At 40.9% G+C, this 18,821-nt stretch overlaps 1 protein-coding gene across 1 annotated transcript; it reads left to right on the forward strand.

Annotated features, from left to right (window-relative positions):
* Positions 1-120: 120 nt before the first annotated feature.
* Positions 121-18,698, forward strand: scn1ba (sodium channel, voltage-gated, type I, beta a). The gene is made up of 6 exons (XM_034201142.1): positions 121-2,012; positions 11,350-11,516; positions 13,278-13,515; positions 13,916-14,057; positions 14,278-14,349; positions 17,042-18,698. The coding sequence occupies exons 1-5, from the start codon at positions 1,970-1,972 to the stop codon at positions 14,342-14,344; spliced, it is 657 nt and encodes a 218-aa protein (XP_034057033.1). The 5' UTR covers positions 121-1,969; the 3' UTR covers positions 14,345-14,349; positions 17,042-18,698.
* The last annotated feature ends 123 nt before the right edge of the window (positions 18,699-18,821 follow it).

The following is an 18,821-nucleotide window of genomic DNA, read 5'->3' on the forward strand; positions in this document are numbered from 1 at the left end:
TCCTCCTCCTCCTCCTCCTCCTCCTCCTCCTCCTCCTCCTCCTCCTCCTCCTCCTCCTCCTCCTCCTCCTCCTCCTCCTCCTCTATGCACCTCCCTCCCCAGCCTTCACCCATCCCAAAGACTGATTAGCGCGCGATCCTCCCACTGACACATCACATCTGGAGATTACCGATTTAGTGTTGGTTTTTCTGTGTGATTTTCATCGGCTTTTACGCATTTTGACGTCTCCTACAGCTTCTCCAGGAAGAACGGGTCTTCAAAATACATTTGACCGCCGCACGTCTCTTTTTGAAAGCAACAACAAAAAGAAGTAGGGGATGTGTTACTTTATTTTTTTCTGAGTCAAGCTCCGGTCTTTAAATCTCTCCGGTGGTCCTCGGTGTGCCAGCGGAGCGACTCCCAGCATCTGACTGCCGGACACGGAGGGGACAATAAATGATATTAGCGAGGAGACTATTCGTTTTAAAACAGCGGATTTTGTTAAAGAGGTGACATACGCTGCGTTTTTCTTTGCTGCGTTTATGGGATCACGAAAAAGAGAACAGACAGGAGTTTATGCATTTTTAGCATATTCACTAATTCAACATTATTGATAGCTTTTTGCACGATCACCCTAAAGAGCAGTAACTCTATAGTATTACTTCATAGACCTAACGCTTTATTGCACAGAAAAACGCATTTTTAGCCACTATAATAGGCGAGGTAATGATGTAAATAAAGACCCCTTTAGCTGGTTAATACATGCCTTTCAAAGCGCCTTCAAACAGGAGTGCTGCTGACCCATCATAGCAGCAGAGCCACCTGTCCTGTTGCATTCTAGTCTGAGCACCGTGTGCAGACAGCAGCTATGCAAACACAAGGCTTAGCTGATTTGCACAAACCACAGATGATTTCACATGAATAAGGTGCTGTCTGGAGCTAAACCTGAGGAGAAATGTAGCCTAGTTGTGAAGCTTTACGTTGGACTTAGCACTGATAGGAGGCAATACCACCTACATTCAATAAAAGCTAACATCTCTGATTTCTTCCAAAGCCAAAGAGGAGGAAACAAGTGAGAGGATTCTTCAAACTGCTTCCATTTGCCATTTCACTCAGACAGTGGATCTTTAAACTCGGACCCTGCTTTCTGCCCATGTCGAATCTACAGCACACAAGGGAAAAGTGCTAAATGTCTCTTTAATGCAAAATTCATCATTTACATTTGATCTGCACAATCACTCTTTAACTCTCCATTGCATGACTCTCACCAGTGTGCTTCACTTTTCAATTCCTCAGTGTCGTCCCTAAGATATCAGTCTTCCAGTAGCTTCTAATGGTCAACGGCTGATAGGACCATCAAGCAACCTGTGTGTCAACGCACTGGCATCATTTGGTGTGTCACTGTGGAGCTAAAGAGGCCAAAGGGTGTGCCACAGTATACATAGTTGAACAAAGGCCCTTTTGGTGCTAACAAGGGGGACGAAACCTGAAACTCAAAGTGGTTCCTGTCTCTGGTAACTCTATACACTATCACGCTGAAAGGCTGAACAAAGTCTGCAGAAAAATAAAAAGTGCTTTAGATCCTGAGCAGACGAAGAGACGAGGCACATCTTCCACACTGCTTCCGTTTGGATTTGCAGGTGCTTGAGAAGACCAGATCAGCAAGGTGACCCACCCAACCCTCCTTTCAACGCTTGTATGAGCTGGAAAAAATAAAAAAGGAGGAGAAGAAGAAGACACCCAGAGTGCATCACAACCAGAGTCCCAACAGCCTCCTCCTCTCAACTGCAATCATAATCAGGACATCCTAGAGGTTTTCACCACCAAGCTGGAGTAGTTGCTGTTTAGATCTGTATTGTATCTCCTATTCTGAAGTGTGTGTGTGTGTGTGTGTGTGTGTGTGTGTGTGTGTGTGTGTGTGTGTGTGTGAGATGCGTGGTGTGTTTTGACGCCGTTGAGAGCCTCCACCAGTCTTCCTTCTCCTGTCAGGATGTCCCATCTGCTGCTAACCCTGGCCCTCCTGGCGCTTCAAGGTGAGTGAGCAATGGCAACACCTCGGCATGCACACGAGCCACCGTCCATTTGTCCATCACCCCCCGGTTCACTGACTGTGCAGTTTGTTGCTGTTGTTGGGGTGTTTCCTGTTGTCTGATGTTGCTCTCTAACGCTGTCTGCTCTGTTGTGGGAGTTTTCTCGAGTGTGTGTGTGTTCAGATGCAGATGTGTGACTGAATGTGTTGAAGTTGGGTTGGATTGCTGAAAGGCCAAGCAGTGAGGTTAGGTTTAGGGTTTTTTCGGGTAATGAGTTGAGGCCAATGGTGGTCTGTTGTGTATTGAAAAGTGTAGGACAATGTTTGTTATTCATTTCTTCCGGTGCATAGGATTGGGGTGTAGTGTTTCTATCATGTGTGTGTGTGTTGGTGTGTGTGTGTTGGTGTGTGTGTGTTGGTGTGACTGCTGCAGCTAATAATTATTTCCATAATCGAATACTATCACAATTTATTCCTCAAAAAGTCTACTTTACAATTGGTTTCCGGGATAACATAAAAGGTGGTAACTAAAGGTATGTGATGACCAACAGTGCAAATATATTCAGTTAGTGATACAAGCTGGAACCAGACAATGTTTACTCTCTTTTCTTTAAAAAAAGTAAACAATTATTTGATTAACAAAATAGTAGCTGATTTATTGTAAGTCATGTCAGACTAAGATCAGTGAATTGGACCTTTTTGTTGAGTACAAGTACCGAGTTGTTGTTCTTGCAAATGTTCCTGTCACGGCATCTTTTTTTCATTCTATGCTATTTATACATCTATAGGAAAGTTCAGCGTTTTTCTACAGCTGCAGCTGCTGTGTTTCACACGAGTAAGGTATCTACTGCATGTGCAACCTTTATACTGATACTCCCCAAAATGTGAAGAAAATAGCGTCACAAAGTGTTTTGAAAGAGAACATTTTCCTTTGTTCCCTTAAGCTTTCCCCTTCTCTTGCTGGTCTCTTTATGATTTGAGATATCACAACTCAATTTCCCACCTTCACAACAAGCCACCATTCATTATTTGAAGGCACAAAGAAACCTTACACTGAGATGAAGATAAAATAATCCATCATCTTTGAGGAACGGTTAGTCTCCTGCCACCCACAGGAGGAGAAGCAACTCTGCAAGGAAATACACCTTTACAAGTATGTGAGGGGATTCATGACATACAGCCACATCACTTTATTAATGGCTTCTTTGTTTATTTTAAAACATAATTAAATGCGAAGCGATTGGCATGCATTGGTAGGTGATTTAAACAGGATTTAAATGGGTTCAAACCATAGGAATATAGTGTTTTCCTTTAAATACTTTTATAACTTGAAACCCATCTAAATTAAAATGTATTGACGTTTTAGTATGTTCCTCAAAATACATAACATACATGAAAAAATGCACTCACAAAAGCTTTTTAGTTGGCATGTGTCATCACAGATTATATAATTTTAAGCACTGAGAATTAAAATTGAGCACAAAAAGAAAGCAATGCATTAAAGGAGAGACTCAGCCAGCTGCTGTTTGTTTTGCACTCAGACACCGGCAAACAACACTACAAACCACACATGCATGCACGAGCCATCACAGCTTCATAATGTTGTTATTCCACTATATGAAGTGCAAGTTTAACCAGGGTATCAAGCTGAAAGCTGTAGGCAGAGCTGCAGGAAGATGAGCTTGGAAATTGAGATCCGATGTGAGCAGAGAAGTGAAGCTTGGCAAAAAGTGAGATAGTTACACAACCTTGATTGACAGAAACAGCTGTTTGGTTGATGAGCCGGTGGGTTAGTTAAGGACTGAAGTAAGTGAGCACATCTGGAGCTGGAGTGAGGATGAGGATATTAGGCGAGGCAGGAAATTGGATGGAATCTCCTAAAGTAAGAGGAAAGGGACAGATTGAGGCTGTGTTGTGATTATAGTTTGACATGCATTGGCAAAAATACAATTTAAATTGAAGTTTTTCTAAGGCAGTGAATCCACAAGGATCGAAAGAAGAGCAAAACATGAACTAGCATGATTACACAAGCTCCCCCCCACACTTTATCAGAATAAGCTCCATCTGTATTCAGTGTGGTTCAGGCTGCAGAGGCTATCGAAAATAAAGAAATACAATCAAATAGATTTCACCTGTAGCTGACCCTTATATAGTGATCATTCATGAGGATTAAAGTACGGTGGCCAACAGGTGCAAACGTGTTACAACAGCAGAGAAACACACTGCAATTTCAAAAACTAAGCAAATAAAAAAACACAATGTGGCAAAACACATTTTAAGCAACTCGACAACACATTTCAAAAAACCATTCATCAGTGTTTTGGGAAATTGAAGTGCATTGGTACCTGTCGGCCACCATATTAAAGTACTACAAAAAACATATTTATTTCTAAATGTAACCCCACAATAATCATCAGACAGAAACAGAGAACTTTGTCTTTGCTTGCAGCCATTCCAGAGGCTCATAAAGCATAATACATCACATGGCAACTTTAAGTAATGCATGCAGCAGAGAAGCTCTTTAGAAAAGAGCCATTAAGTCTGCAAATGGCTCGAACACATACTTATGGGGAAAGGAGATCACTGTCCACAGGATGTTAAAACAACCACACAGTCTTCTCCGCCATTTGGAGTAGTCCACCACTCCACTCCAGCCTCAAATAACATTATAGAACAGCTCGTCATCATTTTAAGTGGGAGGGGGAGAACATTAAATAATTCACTCAAGTGATGGACTGCAGAAGGTTCTAAGGCATTTTCTGCAAAGCCAAAACTGATGCTGTTTGTTATTTTAGCGTAAATAGAAAAAAACCACATTGGAATATGGCTTTATAGTAGAAAGTAAATAGCCAACGTTTCCCTAAAAACTGAATCCAACCATATCTTTTAAGCTTTAATGTGTAAACTAAAGTCACCTCTTCTTCTAGAAAACTGTGCTTTCAACACCTGAAAATATATCTTGTCATCAGGTTGTACAAGCCTGTTCTACAGAAGGATACGAGGAGTTCTTGATTGATGCGCTCAATCACCCCCCCCTGAAATCACACACACACACACACACACACACACACACACACACACACACACACACACACACACACACACACACACACACACACACACACACACACACACACACACACACACACACACACACACACACACACACACACACACACACACACACACACACACACACTCCTGGTCATCAACCTGTGTGACAGAGGTCTTTAGTACCAGGGGGGTGGGAAGCAATGGAGTGGGAGGAGATTCACATGAAGAGATGACCTTCCATACGGCTCAATTTATATTTGTAGAGTTTGTGTGTGTGTGTGTGTGTGTGTGTGTGTGTGTGTGTGTATGTGTGTGGTTTTAAAGCTTCACCAATGAATGAATCAAAAAAACTAGATGAGGTGAGGAACTAAAACCAACTCTGTTGGTTTCTCTAAGCTACAGAGCATTTTAGCATCCTTCAGATCTTCGTTTTGACTTGCAGCCGAACCTCTCCATCAACCATTTTGCCAAAAAAAACACTGTACAATAATCGCTGAATAGACGGACACATTTAGAGACTAGCTTAGTCTTCCTCTCCTGTGCAATAACCCATGTGCAATATATATAATTTATTATACACACATACATATTTACTCTACCAATGAATTAATTCCTGCACTTTCGTTATTAGTATGAATGCTGCATACTTTGTTGTTGTATGTTGTCTATTCCGAATGTTTTGATGTTTCATCGTACATGTATAATGACAATACATGCTTTTAATCTAATCTAATCTAAACTGTAACCAAATACAGAGTCTCTCTCAAAGCGACTGTAAATTGGACGTACAGTCATTACATGGTCAGAAATACAAACGCTGCTATAGGGCCATATCAACTTACAAGACAATAATTTTGCATAATGCAGCTCTTAGGCTGTTGTGCAGTTCTGCCACTAAACCGCCTAAATTACTTATTTATGAATCTTTAACAATGTACGGGTCTTGACTCTTTAGTGTTGCATTTCTTCACAGCTTGCACACTATTACATCGAATTGTACATTTAGGTGGCAATATGTTTCTCTTAAAAAGACAAATTATTCATCAGAATACAACAGTCACAGTTTAAATTGTGCTTATGTGTAATTATATTTGGTAAAGACATGAGATTTCATGATTTTTGTAACGTTTTCTGTATTTTTTGTTTAAATTAATTGTTTGTTTTGCTCTTAAACCAATGTAGAAGCTGTTTAAAAAATATATACAAGGACAGAAAAGCAGGAAGGGATTCCTTGGGCTTGTTACAACTAAAGCAGTGTGCCGTAACGTTACCTGCCACGAAAATATGGCAGCTCTGTAGGGTTGAGTTAAAGAGATGCCTTTAGAGAGTTTGCTTCTACAGTCGTCTAGTTGCAGTGGAAACTCTTTTGCTTGCTTGGTGTCGCGGGAAATGTCATTGATGCTTATATTTCCCCCAGGTTGTGTATGCCTACAGTATGTGTATATTCATCTCTGTGGTAACCAAGCAATGGAGCAGTCAGATGTTGTCCCTCATCTCTTTTACTGTCGCTTATCCAATTGTCCTTTCTCCCTCTCCTATGGCTAGTTCAGCAAATATCCCTGATCCCTTTTGTATTCCCTTTAGCTCCCAGTGACATGCAAGGATAGCTAACCTCAGGGGGTGCATGGTCTTTTGTGCAGCTCAAGCTGTTAGTCAGATTTTTTGCTTTGCAGGCCTCGGGGCTATAGAGCAACTGATACGAGGGATTAAGCATCCAGCCCCAATGTCAGTGTACAAAAAAAAAAAAACTCCTAATCTGCAATTTCTGGAATATCCGTTGCTTAATCCTGAACCACAGTCCACAGATTACGCAATAGATTTTTGACGCTCTGTGTGTATGTGTCCTGCTGCCATTGGTGAGAATTGTTGCTGAGGGTGGCTCCGTGAATGTGCAGTTCCCTTTGTGTCTGCTTGCATCTTTGTCTCTCTCTCTCTCTCTCTCGCCGAGTCTTTTCGCTGTCTCCTTAACTTGCTGTCTCAGCTTCGGACAGTCAGCCGCGTACCTGCTCACATTGCACAATCTCGCCTCTCGCTGCGTCACAAACCTCCCTCAGGATTACCGCCTCACGCTGTCTGTGTGCTCTAACGCTCTTGCAACATTTTCATCTGTCTCTGTTCCAGTGGCGGTTCTAGACCAATTTTACTGGGGGGGGGGGGGGCAGGCTGGGGCCAGTTATTTCATGAGAGGGGCACAATAAAAGCGGGTTATAAAGACAAAGACAGAATAAAGTAATTGTGTAAAATACACATCAAATACAGTAATTGGTATTTGTTTTTGTAACGTTCAGTGACAATTGAATTAAAAAATATAAACAGTATTTGCTTTTATAAGGTAATGAACAGTTTAATCTCCACTGTACATCCGGGTCTCTGATTTGATTTAGTTCCAATAAATCGTAATATTGTAACCTTTTTATTGGAAGGGGGCCACAGGGGGGTCCCTGTTCAGGGTTACAAGGGCACTGGCCCCTGTTGCCCCCCCCCTAGAACCGCCCCTGCTCTGTTCCTTCTTTCTGTCTTGCAACTGAAATCTTTCTCTCTTAATTTGTGTCCGCCCTGCTGTTGGTCAAACATGTTGTTGTTGTTGTTGTTGTTGTGATGTCTCTCCTCTGTCTGTGTTTTAGGTCTTACGTCATTTTCTCAGAGCATTGAACTCATCTCCAACCCTTCTGTGTTCCTCTGCATGGATGTCTTGCTCTTGTGTCTGTTTGGTGTCTCTCTGTCGTTTCCTGCCTGTATTTTCTACACCAAACAAGTTGGTCTGATGGAATCCCTCGAAATACCACAGACTATTAATGTTTAACGACAGATGTGGTTGTTGTGTCCATTTGCACACGTTGATTTCCTAATGCTTTCCTGTGAGATTGTACAGGCGAATTAGGTGATGAATGACTTTTGATCGACCTCTATTGGCGGCTGAGGATTAGCTACGACAGCTGGTGCAGTTTATAGCAGACTGTAATTAACAAACAATCACAAGTCACATTTGGAACAAACAAGAAAGCTTATTATAGCAGAGATTAGACTGAAAAATATAAAACACAAATGCTGATTTTCTACAAAAAAGGTTTAGGAGAATCTGCTTTTTGCCTCAGGTCTGTGTTATAATGTAGACATCCTAGAAAAACCTGAAAACACGAGACCCTGGCCCAGGCCCGGACTGGCCATCGGGAGGACCGGGAGGTTTCCCGATGGCCTGGCCTGCTAAGTGGCCTGCTGGCCTGAGGATTCCTTTGTTTATGTATGTATTGTGAACGCAACGCTGCGCAAATGTGGGTCTGACTCTGCCTCACAGAGTGTGACTGGCTGTCTCCATGATGTGGCCTGCCGACATGGCCACTTTCATACAGATCATACTAATGCCCTCGATTGGTCTCTGTGTGTCATTCAAGCTCGGGAGGGTTTGTATGTGTGGCGCGAGAGCGAGAGAGAAAGCGCGTGCACCGGTTACGTGTATTGTTGTTGTTAGCATCTGGTGCTAGCTAGCTGCGCTAACGCATATCATGAGATGTCAACAAGGTGGAGGAGAGCTCTCTACTGTCAGACTGAGAGACTGATAACCTCAGCTCAGGTGAGGTAAAGGACTCTTGAGTGTTTAGATAGTTAACTTATTCTAAGTTCTCTGTGGGTCTCAAACGGTTTGGTCACCATTTATGTAAACACATATTTCCATTTGAAGGGGGAGTGATTAGTAAAATATGGATGAATAATTTAAAAAATGTTTTAACTAGGTGAAAAAAGGTAAGATAAACTTGTTAGCTCAAACTAGTCTTTGCTGCTGCCTCAAAGAGGAGCAGGGGGGAGAGGAGGGAGACAGGTGAGGCTGGTTCAGGAGCCCAGATACACTATAAATGAACCAAAAACAAATAAATAAACAAGTTTCAATATTTTTTCATATTGGATATGTTATTAGTTATGGCCATGTACTTATGATTTTATGATTATTTAAATGTATACAGTTCTGTTTCATATGGGTGTAGTCTCTTTATTTCCCCCGCAAAATGCACCAGATTGATGCATTTAAGTTCAACATTTAAAAAAAAATCTTACCGGGGGAGCATGCCCCCGGACCCCCCTAGAGGAGGTGAGGTCCACCTGCACTTAAAATATGTTCACATAGGTTCCTAAATAGATTTGCACATTATTTTAAACAGTAACCCATGTCCATATGTTTATTCTGGGGTAGTAGATTTAAAGTTTAGGGCTATCACTATGGGCAGCACCGCTGTAAATATGGACAAATAAATCCAGAAAAATGGCACAAAAGAAAACTGGTAGTGGCCTGGCTGGGTGTATAATTCCCGGCCTGACTTATTTTCCCAGTCCGGCCCTGCCCTGGCCTATCCAAACCCCTTTATTGTAGATTCAGGTATTTAAGTTTTCTTCATTTAAGATATGGTGGTGTGCCCGAGGTAGTTTTAAAAGCTAATTTTTAGGTAAATTACCAGACTTACTTTCAACATTTTGGTCAGATATTTGATGGTTTTGGCAATTTTTTCTATCTCGGATATACTGCACTCATGGAAGTAACTGTAAAGATCTGGGATTACAACAAAGCTACTAAAACATTACAATTGTTTCTCCACAGTGGTATACACACAGTGGGATCCTCTGCCTTGGGGTCTGTGGAAAGATTCTGGAGTAGGTTAGCTAAAAAGTAGCTTTTACTAAATTATTAGTAAAAGAAAGAAATAATATATCAACAACCTATACATATGTCCAGATTTAGATCGTTGGTGTTTTCTGTTAAAATTGTTGTCACAATAACCAATAAACTACCATCTAGAGACTGCACAAGGGATATCTACACTAACACAATAGTGTCCCTGAAAAAAAATTCAAAAGCAATGAGGAAGTTCAAATGCCAATGCTCTGCAAGCTTTAATAGATAAATGACAACATGGCAAAACCATATGAAGAAAAAAAGATTAATTACCGCCTTGCTGTTTTTTAAGCTGCTGTAAACATTTTGGTGAAAACCGCTTTAGAATGACGTGAATCTGAAACTGAAACACAAGTTATAATCCATTTTAAATCAATCAGGTCAGGTTCTGGTTCAAGTAATTCTCTTGTCAAACTGGGATTGGGTCTGTGTTTGCTTTTAAATGCATGAGTCGATCTCTTGTAAATATGATACCAATAGGTCCATTTCAATTTGGGTTCCTATTTTCTGGCTTGTGAAGTCTTCAATTATGTTCTTAACTTTCTCTCCTTTTCCTTCCCTTTTTCCTCTTCCCTCCCCCTCTTTCTCTGCAGTGCATCATCGGCCCTCAGGCCTCTTCCCTCCTGCTTCCCCATCTCACCATGCTTTTGCAGAAATGGCTATTACTACTCAAACCTGTGCTAAAATTCTCCCTATTTCCTCCTTCCTTCCCTCCATGTTTCGCTGCGTGGTGTTACCTTTGTACTTTTTATCCTAGGGATTTAAAGAAAGAACCTTTTTTTAATTAAATATGTGTATATCAGGCCATGGATGATGTGCAGCCGTTCTGAATCTCAACCAAAGTTGTAATGGTTTCAGTTCCTCTGATTAGCGTTGTGTTTCCTGTTTCTCCTTCATCTCCTTCCCCCCATGTTGCAATTCGAAACAAACGCACCCCCCAAGAGGTCAAAGTTGACAGTAGTTCAGGATCATTGGTTGAGAGCCATGGTGAGGTCTCAGCGGAAACTGCAAGGTGCAGTGTGAGAAAGAAACATTTGGAGTTACAGGTGTGTAACTCGTGGCCGATGAGAAGTACGTGTCATGATGATGATGGCATATATAGAGTCACGCTTCTATATATGGATTTAGCTCATTCAGCAATTGACAGAATGCAAGAAAGTAGTTATGTACTGCAACCTCTTTATTTCCCCTCAGTTGAACAGATTATAAACTGCTTGAATGTAAATTACTTCAAAATTAAAACCCAAATCAATCAAATTCACAAGGATCTCCAAACTATATTGGGTGGAAATAAATATTGCAATAAAAAAAGCTACGCCCGATACAGCGAAAATAAAACATGCATGCATTGGGCATTGGGAGCAAGCACGCAAAAACAATTAAACATCGAGAGGTACAGTAGCTGACAATATTTTAAGTACTGTTTGGAGAGTTTGCTTGCTTATGGGAAAACACCAGGGCACTGCCCGTGTTTCAACCTCTCTCACAGGTCAGGGGTTCAGAAATAAGAGGATGGCCCCCCACGGCTCTTACCTCTTAGCCGTGCACCTGCAAATAGACAAAGAGCAATTAAGTGATAAATGATGTTTCTAACTGCGTGTTCTGCATCCTTTTCCCACTGTAGCATGTCTGTGTCGTGGAGCCTGCGTGGAGGTGGACTCAAACACAGAAGCCGTGGAAAAAAAAGGTTTCAAACTGGGCTGCATCTCCTGTAAGAAGAGGGGCGAGGTTCCCGCCAGCGCCTTCGTCGACTGGTACTTCCAGGAATCAGTTGACCATAATTTCACCCATGTGAGTAGCAATAAGATGGAAAGGCTTTCAATAAGAAGCTCCTCAGTGACAATTTAAAAAAAAAAGAGTTCACATTTTGGGGAATATCTTTCCCATCTTGCAGAGGTGAGAAGAAGAGGGGCAAAACAGTTGGCGTGGCTAATTAACACTGTAGATTAATTAAATAATCCCATTAAATGCAGCCAGTTTTCATGTGTCCAGAAAAAGCTGTAATGCGAAAAGGCTGAATTTATCGTGAGAGAGCAGAGCCTTGCACTTTCAGACCAGGCTTCTTTCCCCATGTGTTGACTGGAAGACAGCGCTTTCTCTGGACCAAGCAGCTCTCCCCAGGCGAAGCAAAGAGGCCATTATGGTATTCTGTGTTCATGTAGCAGGAGAGATCCCATTAGCCTTCAGCATCTATTAGGAATCTGTATCCGCTAATTCACCAGGACGTGCCGAGGTGAGGCCATTACTGCAGCTCGGTCGATACAGAAAACAGCAGCACTGGTGAAGCCAGTTTCTCTCAAGACTGACTGTACTGTATTTCAAACTTAAAAATCAGAGTCTAAATATTCATTCATCAACACAGGACAATCTGTTTTATTTTACACCTGAACGCAACAAAGAGCAAACAGCAGCTCTCTGTTGTGGTTTCATTTATCCACGCTTGTAAATAATTGGGACTACAAGTCAAAGACTACAAGATGGATCCAAAAGCAGCTAGAAAGTCACTATATGTGAAGTGTGAAAGTTGGGAAATACATTTGTTCTCATTCGAGAATTTGGCAGGGACATTGCACATTAATGAACACTTAAAACATGAAATGTGCCTGTTAGTGCAATTAATGGCTCATCAACTTGAAATGCTAACACAGAGCGAGAGAGATCAATAAAACACAAACACAGATATGGTTGAGATTCATTATTATTCAGTTGCGCAACAACAAATAATAATTAATGGAGTACATCACCTTCTGCCACAGCAGCCAATCGCGGAAATGCCCCAACGAGTAGAAGTTTCACACAGGCATATATATGTTTCTAAATGATGCACACACATGAAAACAACATGCAGCCAACCACACAAAATAGATTAGTTGATATTTTAATATGTTACAGATGTGGAAAGGTCATTATCTTTTGACGTCTTTAGGAGTAATGAACTAACAAAGACTTAACTGTATTATAATCTAAATATAGCCTCTTTGTACTTCCTCTGACCTTGGCCAATTTACATAACATGATCCAATTGTAGCCTAATAATTGCGGAAGATACAATGAGGCCTCTCTGACCTGTGTAACCTTAATGAATAAGCGAGAAATACGCTGTATAAGGAATCTGCCATAACATGCCAAGTGTAAATATGCCAGATTTAGCTTTGAGCCACTTTCCATCCGCAGTCCTTCACATGCTCATTTGGAACCATATCAGGCGTGTCCAAAATAATTGAGAGATATACATTGGTTTGGGGTTTGCAGGAGATCACAGTAACAAAGCTGTAATAAGCTGGCCTTATCTCATACATGTTTAAAGAATATGAATTTGAAAAACATATTATGAATTTGAAAAACATATTATGAATTTGAATACATTTTCACAGCGCAGGCCAAATGTAATTAACTGTCTCTTCATGAACGAGGGGAAGAAACACATGCATCAGCATTAACACTTGCAACAATGCAAAGCTAACATGATTAGTGGCAAATTGTTAACATGTAGAAACATCTATTTTGCTTCCCTTTCTTTTAAAATAAATGATATTTTGTAATTTCTTCCAGGTATACAACTATAAGAATAAAGAGGCCAATATCACTGACGAACGTTTCTTTGAACGTCTTGTTTGGAATGGCAGCAAACATACAAATGACCTGCAGGACGGCTCCATCTTCATCCTAAACGTGACATTCAATGACACGGGACGCTACAAGTGCATATTCAGCCGAACCCTGATGTATCCTGCCTACGAGTTTTCCACCTTTCCCAACAAGACTATCGACATGACAGTGGTGCCAGAACGTAAGGAATGTTTGAGCGGGAAGGGGGAAAACTAAATAAGAAAGTTGACTCAAAGAGATGTATCATAAACAGCTGGATAATTTAGACTGTTTTTGATTCAATCTCACCGCTCTTATTGTTGTGAGCCCAGTGATAAACAGAGCAGATCAATGGAGAAGGAATCGATTGTTATTTGCAGCTTAAATCATAAATTGTGGACGTTAACTGTGTCTGAAGCAGGGTTCAGGAAGTAACAAAGTATAGAATCACTGTATAATTCAGTACAGGAAGTCAAGACTCATGACTCAAAGAAAACCTGTATGGCATAGGCAGCGCTCATCGTTTGCATGGTACAAATGTAATCTAACCCATAAGCACACAGATACACAATGTCTTACCTTATCTTCTTCTCTGAATCTAGTTACCAGGGGATGGGCATCCATCTTGTCTGAGGTAATGATGTACGTCTCCCTCATCGGGCTGCAGGTATGGCTGGTGATTGAGATGATTTACTGCTACAGGAAGATTTCAGTGGCTGGAGAGGAAGCTCTTAGAGAGAGCGCGTGAGTAACACTAACCACACTCCAACATACACAGCTGGACACTGCAGTCCTTTCCTTTTCCCTCCTGACACTGTTTGGAAAGCAGAAATTCAGTTTCAATCAGCTCTTTTTAAATAACACATATCTACCTTTTTCCTCACTAAATATATATATTGTTCTGATTCTGTTTCACTGGTCTTGACAGCCTGTTTTTCTATTTCCATCACCGTCTTTCCTTCAGGCCGGAGTATTTAGCTATAGCGTCGGAAAGCAAAGATAACTGTGCTGCTGTACAAGTGGCAGAATAGCACCGGTAGGTCTGGTCTCTTTTTTAACTTCATGTCTGAATTCAGTTTCTCCTCTTGCTTTCCTTTGTTCTCTCTTCTTTATTTTACGAGACAGGTGCTTATACAATGTCGTTTTACGAATGCATTTTATTGTTACCACATATAAGGGGAGAACTGGGTTGAAAGGAAACATTTTGAAGGATCTTTTAATTATGTGTAGTATATTTATGTTCTTTTTCTTGTCTTTTAAAAAAAAAATTACAATATTGAGGATTTTAGCACTGTTAGGGAACCACTGACTCTAAAACATTTTCTAAAATTATTTTACTAAAGTTAAAGCCATTCAATGATTATAGACAGGGCTGCACATAACTGGTGCGCATGCGCACCTCCGCCAAACAAAGAGCACCGGGTCATTTGAAACAAAGCGCATTTGCGTACCAACATTGAGAGGGAGAGAGAGAAGAGAAAATAGAGGAGAGATGAGAGAGAGAGAAGAGAGAGAGAGAGAGAGAGAAAGATATTTGCGAGTTGCATATATGAACCATGATATGAACTCAGGGCCGGCCCGTAGCGCTGGCTAGATGTTCGCCTAGGGCGCCAGATCTGGGGAGGTGCTGCGCTGGCAGTTCTGGGAGGGAAAAAAACATTTTGACCGTTGGGGCTCATCCTAATTTTCGGCCTTGATGTAACAATATTCACAATTAAGTAAATGTAACACCCTTTTCACCCGGTTCCACCTTTCATTTGCCCTGTACGATGGGCGCTGTAAGTGATGAAAATGGGGGATGTTGGCTTATCTGGCGCCCGCAGCTCACAGACAAAATGCGAGTGAGCGAGAGAGAGAGGGAGGGTGTGCTGAGGTGCGGGCCTGTGGTTGGTGGAGCGGACGGGGGAGGGCGGGAAGTTGTGACGTAGACAGGAAATAAGGAAATAAGTTAGTGTGCGGTAGAACCCACGAAGTGTACTTGACCTGTTATCATCTGTCTACAAATACTAGTTATTAAAGCCTAATAACTATAAGCCTGTCTCCGACTCATCTTGGGAACGTTACATTATTATAATCTGGTGCTGTGCTAGCTGCTCTAACGGAGATAAGAAGAAGATGTTTCTACAATAATGTGGAGGGAGAGTCCTCTCCAGTCAGACTGAGAGGCTGATAAGTTAACTACAGCTCAGTGAGGTAAAGGACTCTTAGTCTAAGTTCAAACGGTTTGGTCACAATTTATGTAAACACATATTTCCAAGGCACTCCTTTGTAATTATTGGGATAAACAGGTTTTAAATCATTCCAATGTATACTATAGGACAGTAACCAAAAATATCCTTTAAAACTGGAGATAAAAAAAAAATGCATAAATAAATAAATGTTAAGGTAAAATAAGATATGAATGAACAACACAAATAAAATAAGTTACATTAATTTGTTATTGGCTATGGTAGGCTATTGGTTATGTTCACATACTTATTTGATTACATCCACTTGTCTAAGATGACAACAGAGACTTTCGACCCAAACCCAGCTGTTGACTTGTGGATGCAAGCAGCTAATCCCAGACTCAACCAGAGAGAAAGAAGTAGGCCTACATCATCAGCTACCATGTCTGACAGAGAGGAAGACAGTGAGGAGAACAGTCAGGAGGGTAGTGATGACAGCTTGTAGGATTACTGGTCGTGCTAATGTTGTCTTGTGTGCACCTCTGCATGTGTGTTCTGTGTTCACCTCTGCATGTGTGTTCTGTGTTCACCTCTGCATGTGTGTTCTGTGTTCACCTCTGCATGTGTGTTCTGTGTTCACCTCTGCATGTGTGTTCTGTGTTCACCTCTGCATGTGTGTTCAGTACCGTTTGTCTGGCAAATAAAGTCAAGACCCCTCAAAAGTTACGGTTTATTTCATTTTAAGGATGAGCACCAAGCAACATCTCCAGGTGCTCCTTTGAGAACCAGGGCAAAAAAGTTATGTGCACCCATGATTATAGAGGTAGTTGTGTGTTAATCCAATCCTATTTTATGCTAGGTGCAGGAAAATTACTCAATTAGGGAACAAGTTAGAGAAGAGGTTATTTGGGCTGTGGCGCAGTTAGCTGTGCGTTGATCATCAGATCAGGCTGGGAACACCAGTTCAATCCCACCTTGACCCCCCGCCCCCCACACTCCCCCACTGCAGTCAGCATGCTGCTGTGTCCTTGGGCAAGACACTTCACCCTTAATTGCTCCTGTGCGTGTTGTCAACAGTATTGATGTATTACATGTCTGATATAATGTAAAGCGCTTTGAGCACTTGTAAAAGCGTTAAAATAAATGCAATTAAATATTTGGATTATTATTATTTGGATTTAGTCACAATGAAAACAATTTAGAGTGCCATTCGACACGTTTTTGCCTTAACATATAACGATTTGATAGTGAATGAATAACTAGGATAAGACAAGATCAGCATTTAGATTGGCGCACCATACACGTAGCTTAAACTGTGCAATATTCCATGCCATTTACGAGCACATTTCCTCCATTTTGGCGTCGCTCCATTGGCTGCCCATACATTTTAGGATTTATTTTTTAAATTATCTTATTTACTTTTAAATCCCTCAATGGCCTGGCCCCACCCTACCTTTCTGAGCTGCTACCCCCCTACCTGTGTTGTATTTATTTATATATTAAGATTGTTTACCTTTTACTTTATCAATTTTGCTGACAGGTTTATGTTTTGTACCTCAGGTCGAGGTCGAAAATTCCAGATGTCTTCCTTGAGGAATCTCATATTCCCACTTTGACACTCGAGTCTAACTAAACCACAGAGAGGACACAGATCTTCACTCGACTATCTGCAAAAAGATGGAAAGGACTGAACTGCATCGTGTTTGGAGGACAAGATGGATGCATCAGCTTGTGGTTTAACAGGAAGAGATAGAGGGTAGAACTGTATGTATATATGCACAGATACTCTTATATAAATAATATAGACCTATATTGACTATCCACTATCTGCATGCTTAAGCTAATCCAAATGACCAACATCAAGCTTCAAATGTTGGTATTTAGAAGCTTTGGTGCACATATCAAATATTTGTATTTATGAATCAATATTTTAAAAGCAAATAATATATTTAAGGTGTATTTTACTTTGACTTATTATACTATTAAGACTGAATTTGGCTGGAAATGTACTTGCTGTTGTGATGTAACACAGTGGGATTGTAGGCATACAGAGGAAACACTGCTGATATCCTTCCTGCTATGAAACATTTGAGCAGTTTTCATGCCTGAGTATCAAGTATTTGTCAACTTTTTATCAAAAATAGCCTGAAAGTGTCTCTGAAAACAGCATTTCGGCCAGAATGAGAGACAATACCAAATCCTTTATATCAGCAGTGTTCTCACAGCTGACCAATTTCTAAACGTTAACCCCGACTGGCAACAGATCCAGCCCTTATTTACTTCTGACATTTTTTACATACATATTTGAACTAAGCTGATATGAGAACGTTGATATGTACATGATATGTGCGTGTAAATGGTCTCCAAAAGTTGTCTCCAGAGCGGGTTCTTCTCTCACACGAGAAATTCACATAAAAAGGCCCATTAACTTCCCAGACAACAGTAACGTTTTTACTTTTTCTCTACATCCCCAAGAGATCATGATGATCAGCGATCAAAATGTAATAACGTTTTGTTTTTTCCTTCTAAAATATTAATTTCAGTGAAATTTGGAAAACACGTTGCTAATGGCTGCATTGATCTAACTGCTGGGTTAATACCCCACACAACCTGTCCAGTGTGCCTCCCAGGCTGAAACCAAAAGGGAAAGGACAGAGGTGGAGCCTGGTTACAAATCTTTAGTGCTTTTAATAAAAACATAGCTACTAAGTTCTCTTTCCAGCTGGCCAGTTACTCGCGATGAACACTGGAGGGCAAACACTGCTGTTAGTGTTCATCTCTTTTTGTACCAAATCTGAGTTTGACACGAGTTGAGAAACTGAGAAGGGGACACACACCAGCTGACACAGTAACACAGAATCACTGCACGCTTACTGACGTGGAAGGAGTGCTGTCGGAGTACTGTCCTAAGATATACAGGCTAAAAAAGAAAGCCATGACTTTAATAAATACGAAGAGGGAAAGCCACTCAATCAAGAACTGTTACATACTGCTTACTGAATGCTTCTCTTTTAGTTTAAATCATTTAATACACCTTTCCTGCACAGATGAACCGACCAGTCACATGAAAATCACGCTGCTCCCCACATCGTTGGTCTGTCCCCCTTTTCTTTCAACTAAAACTGCAGTTTTTACTTCATGTGTGGAAATGTTGCTTGCCACAATAAAAGGAAAAGAAAAGTGATGCACGGCAAATAAATAAAAAGGGAGAAAATCAGTTGAGTCTTTCTTTTCATGGTAGCTGTGTTTGCGTCAGGACATTTAGTCTAATTTATTTATGACATGCTTATATTCATAACTAAACAACAGCAGGTAATAGCATTGTTCACTAAAGTTAGGT

Source organism: Gymnodraco acuticeps, unplaced genomic scaffold (genome assembly GCF_902827175.1).
Source record: "Gymnodraco acuticeps unplaced genomic scaffold, fGymAcu1.1, whole genome shotgun sequence".
NCBI classification, from domain to species: Eukaryota; Metazoa; Chordata; class Actinopteri; order Perciformes; family Bathydraconidae; genus Gymnodraco; species Gymnodraco acuticeps.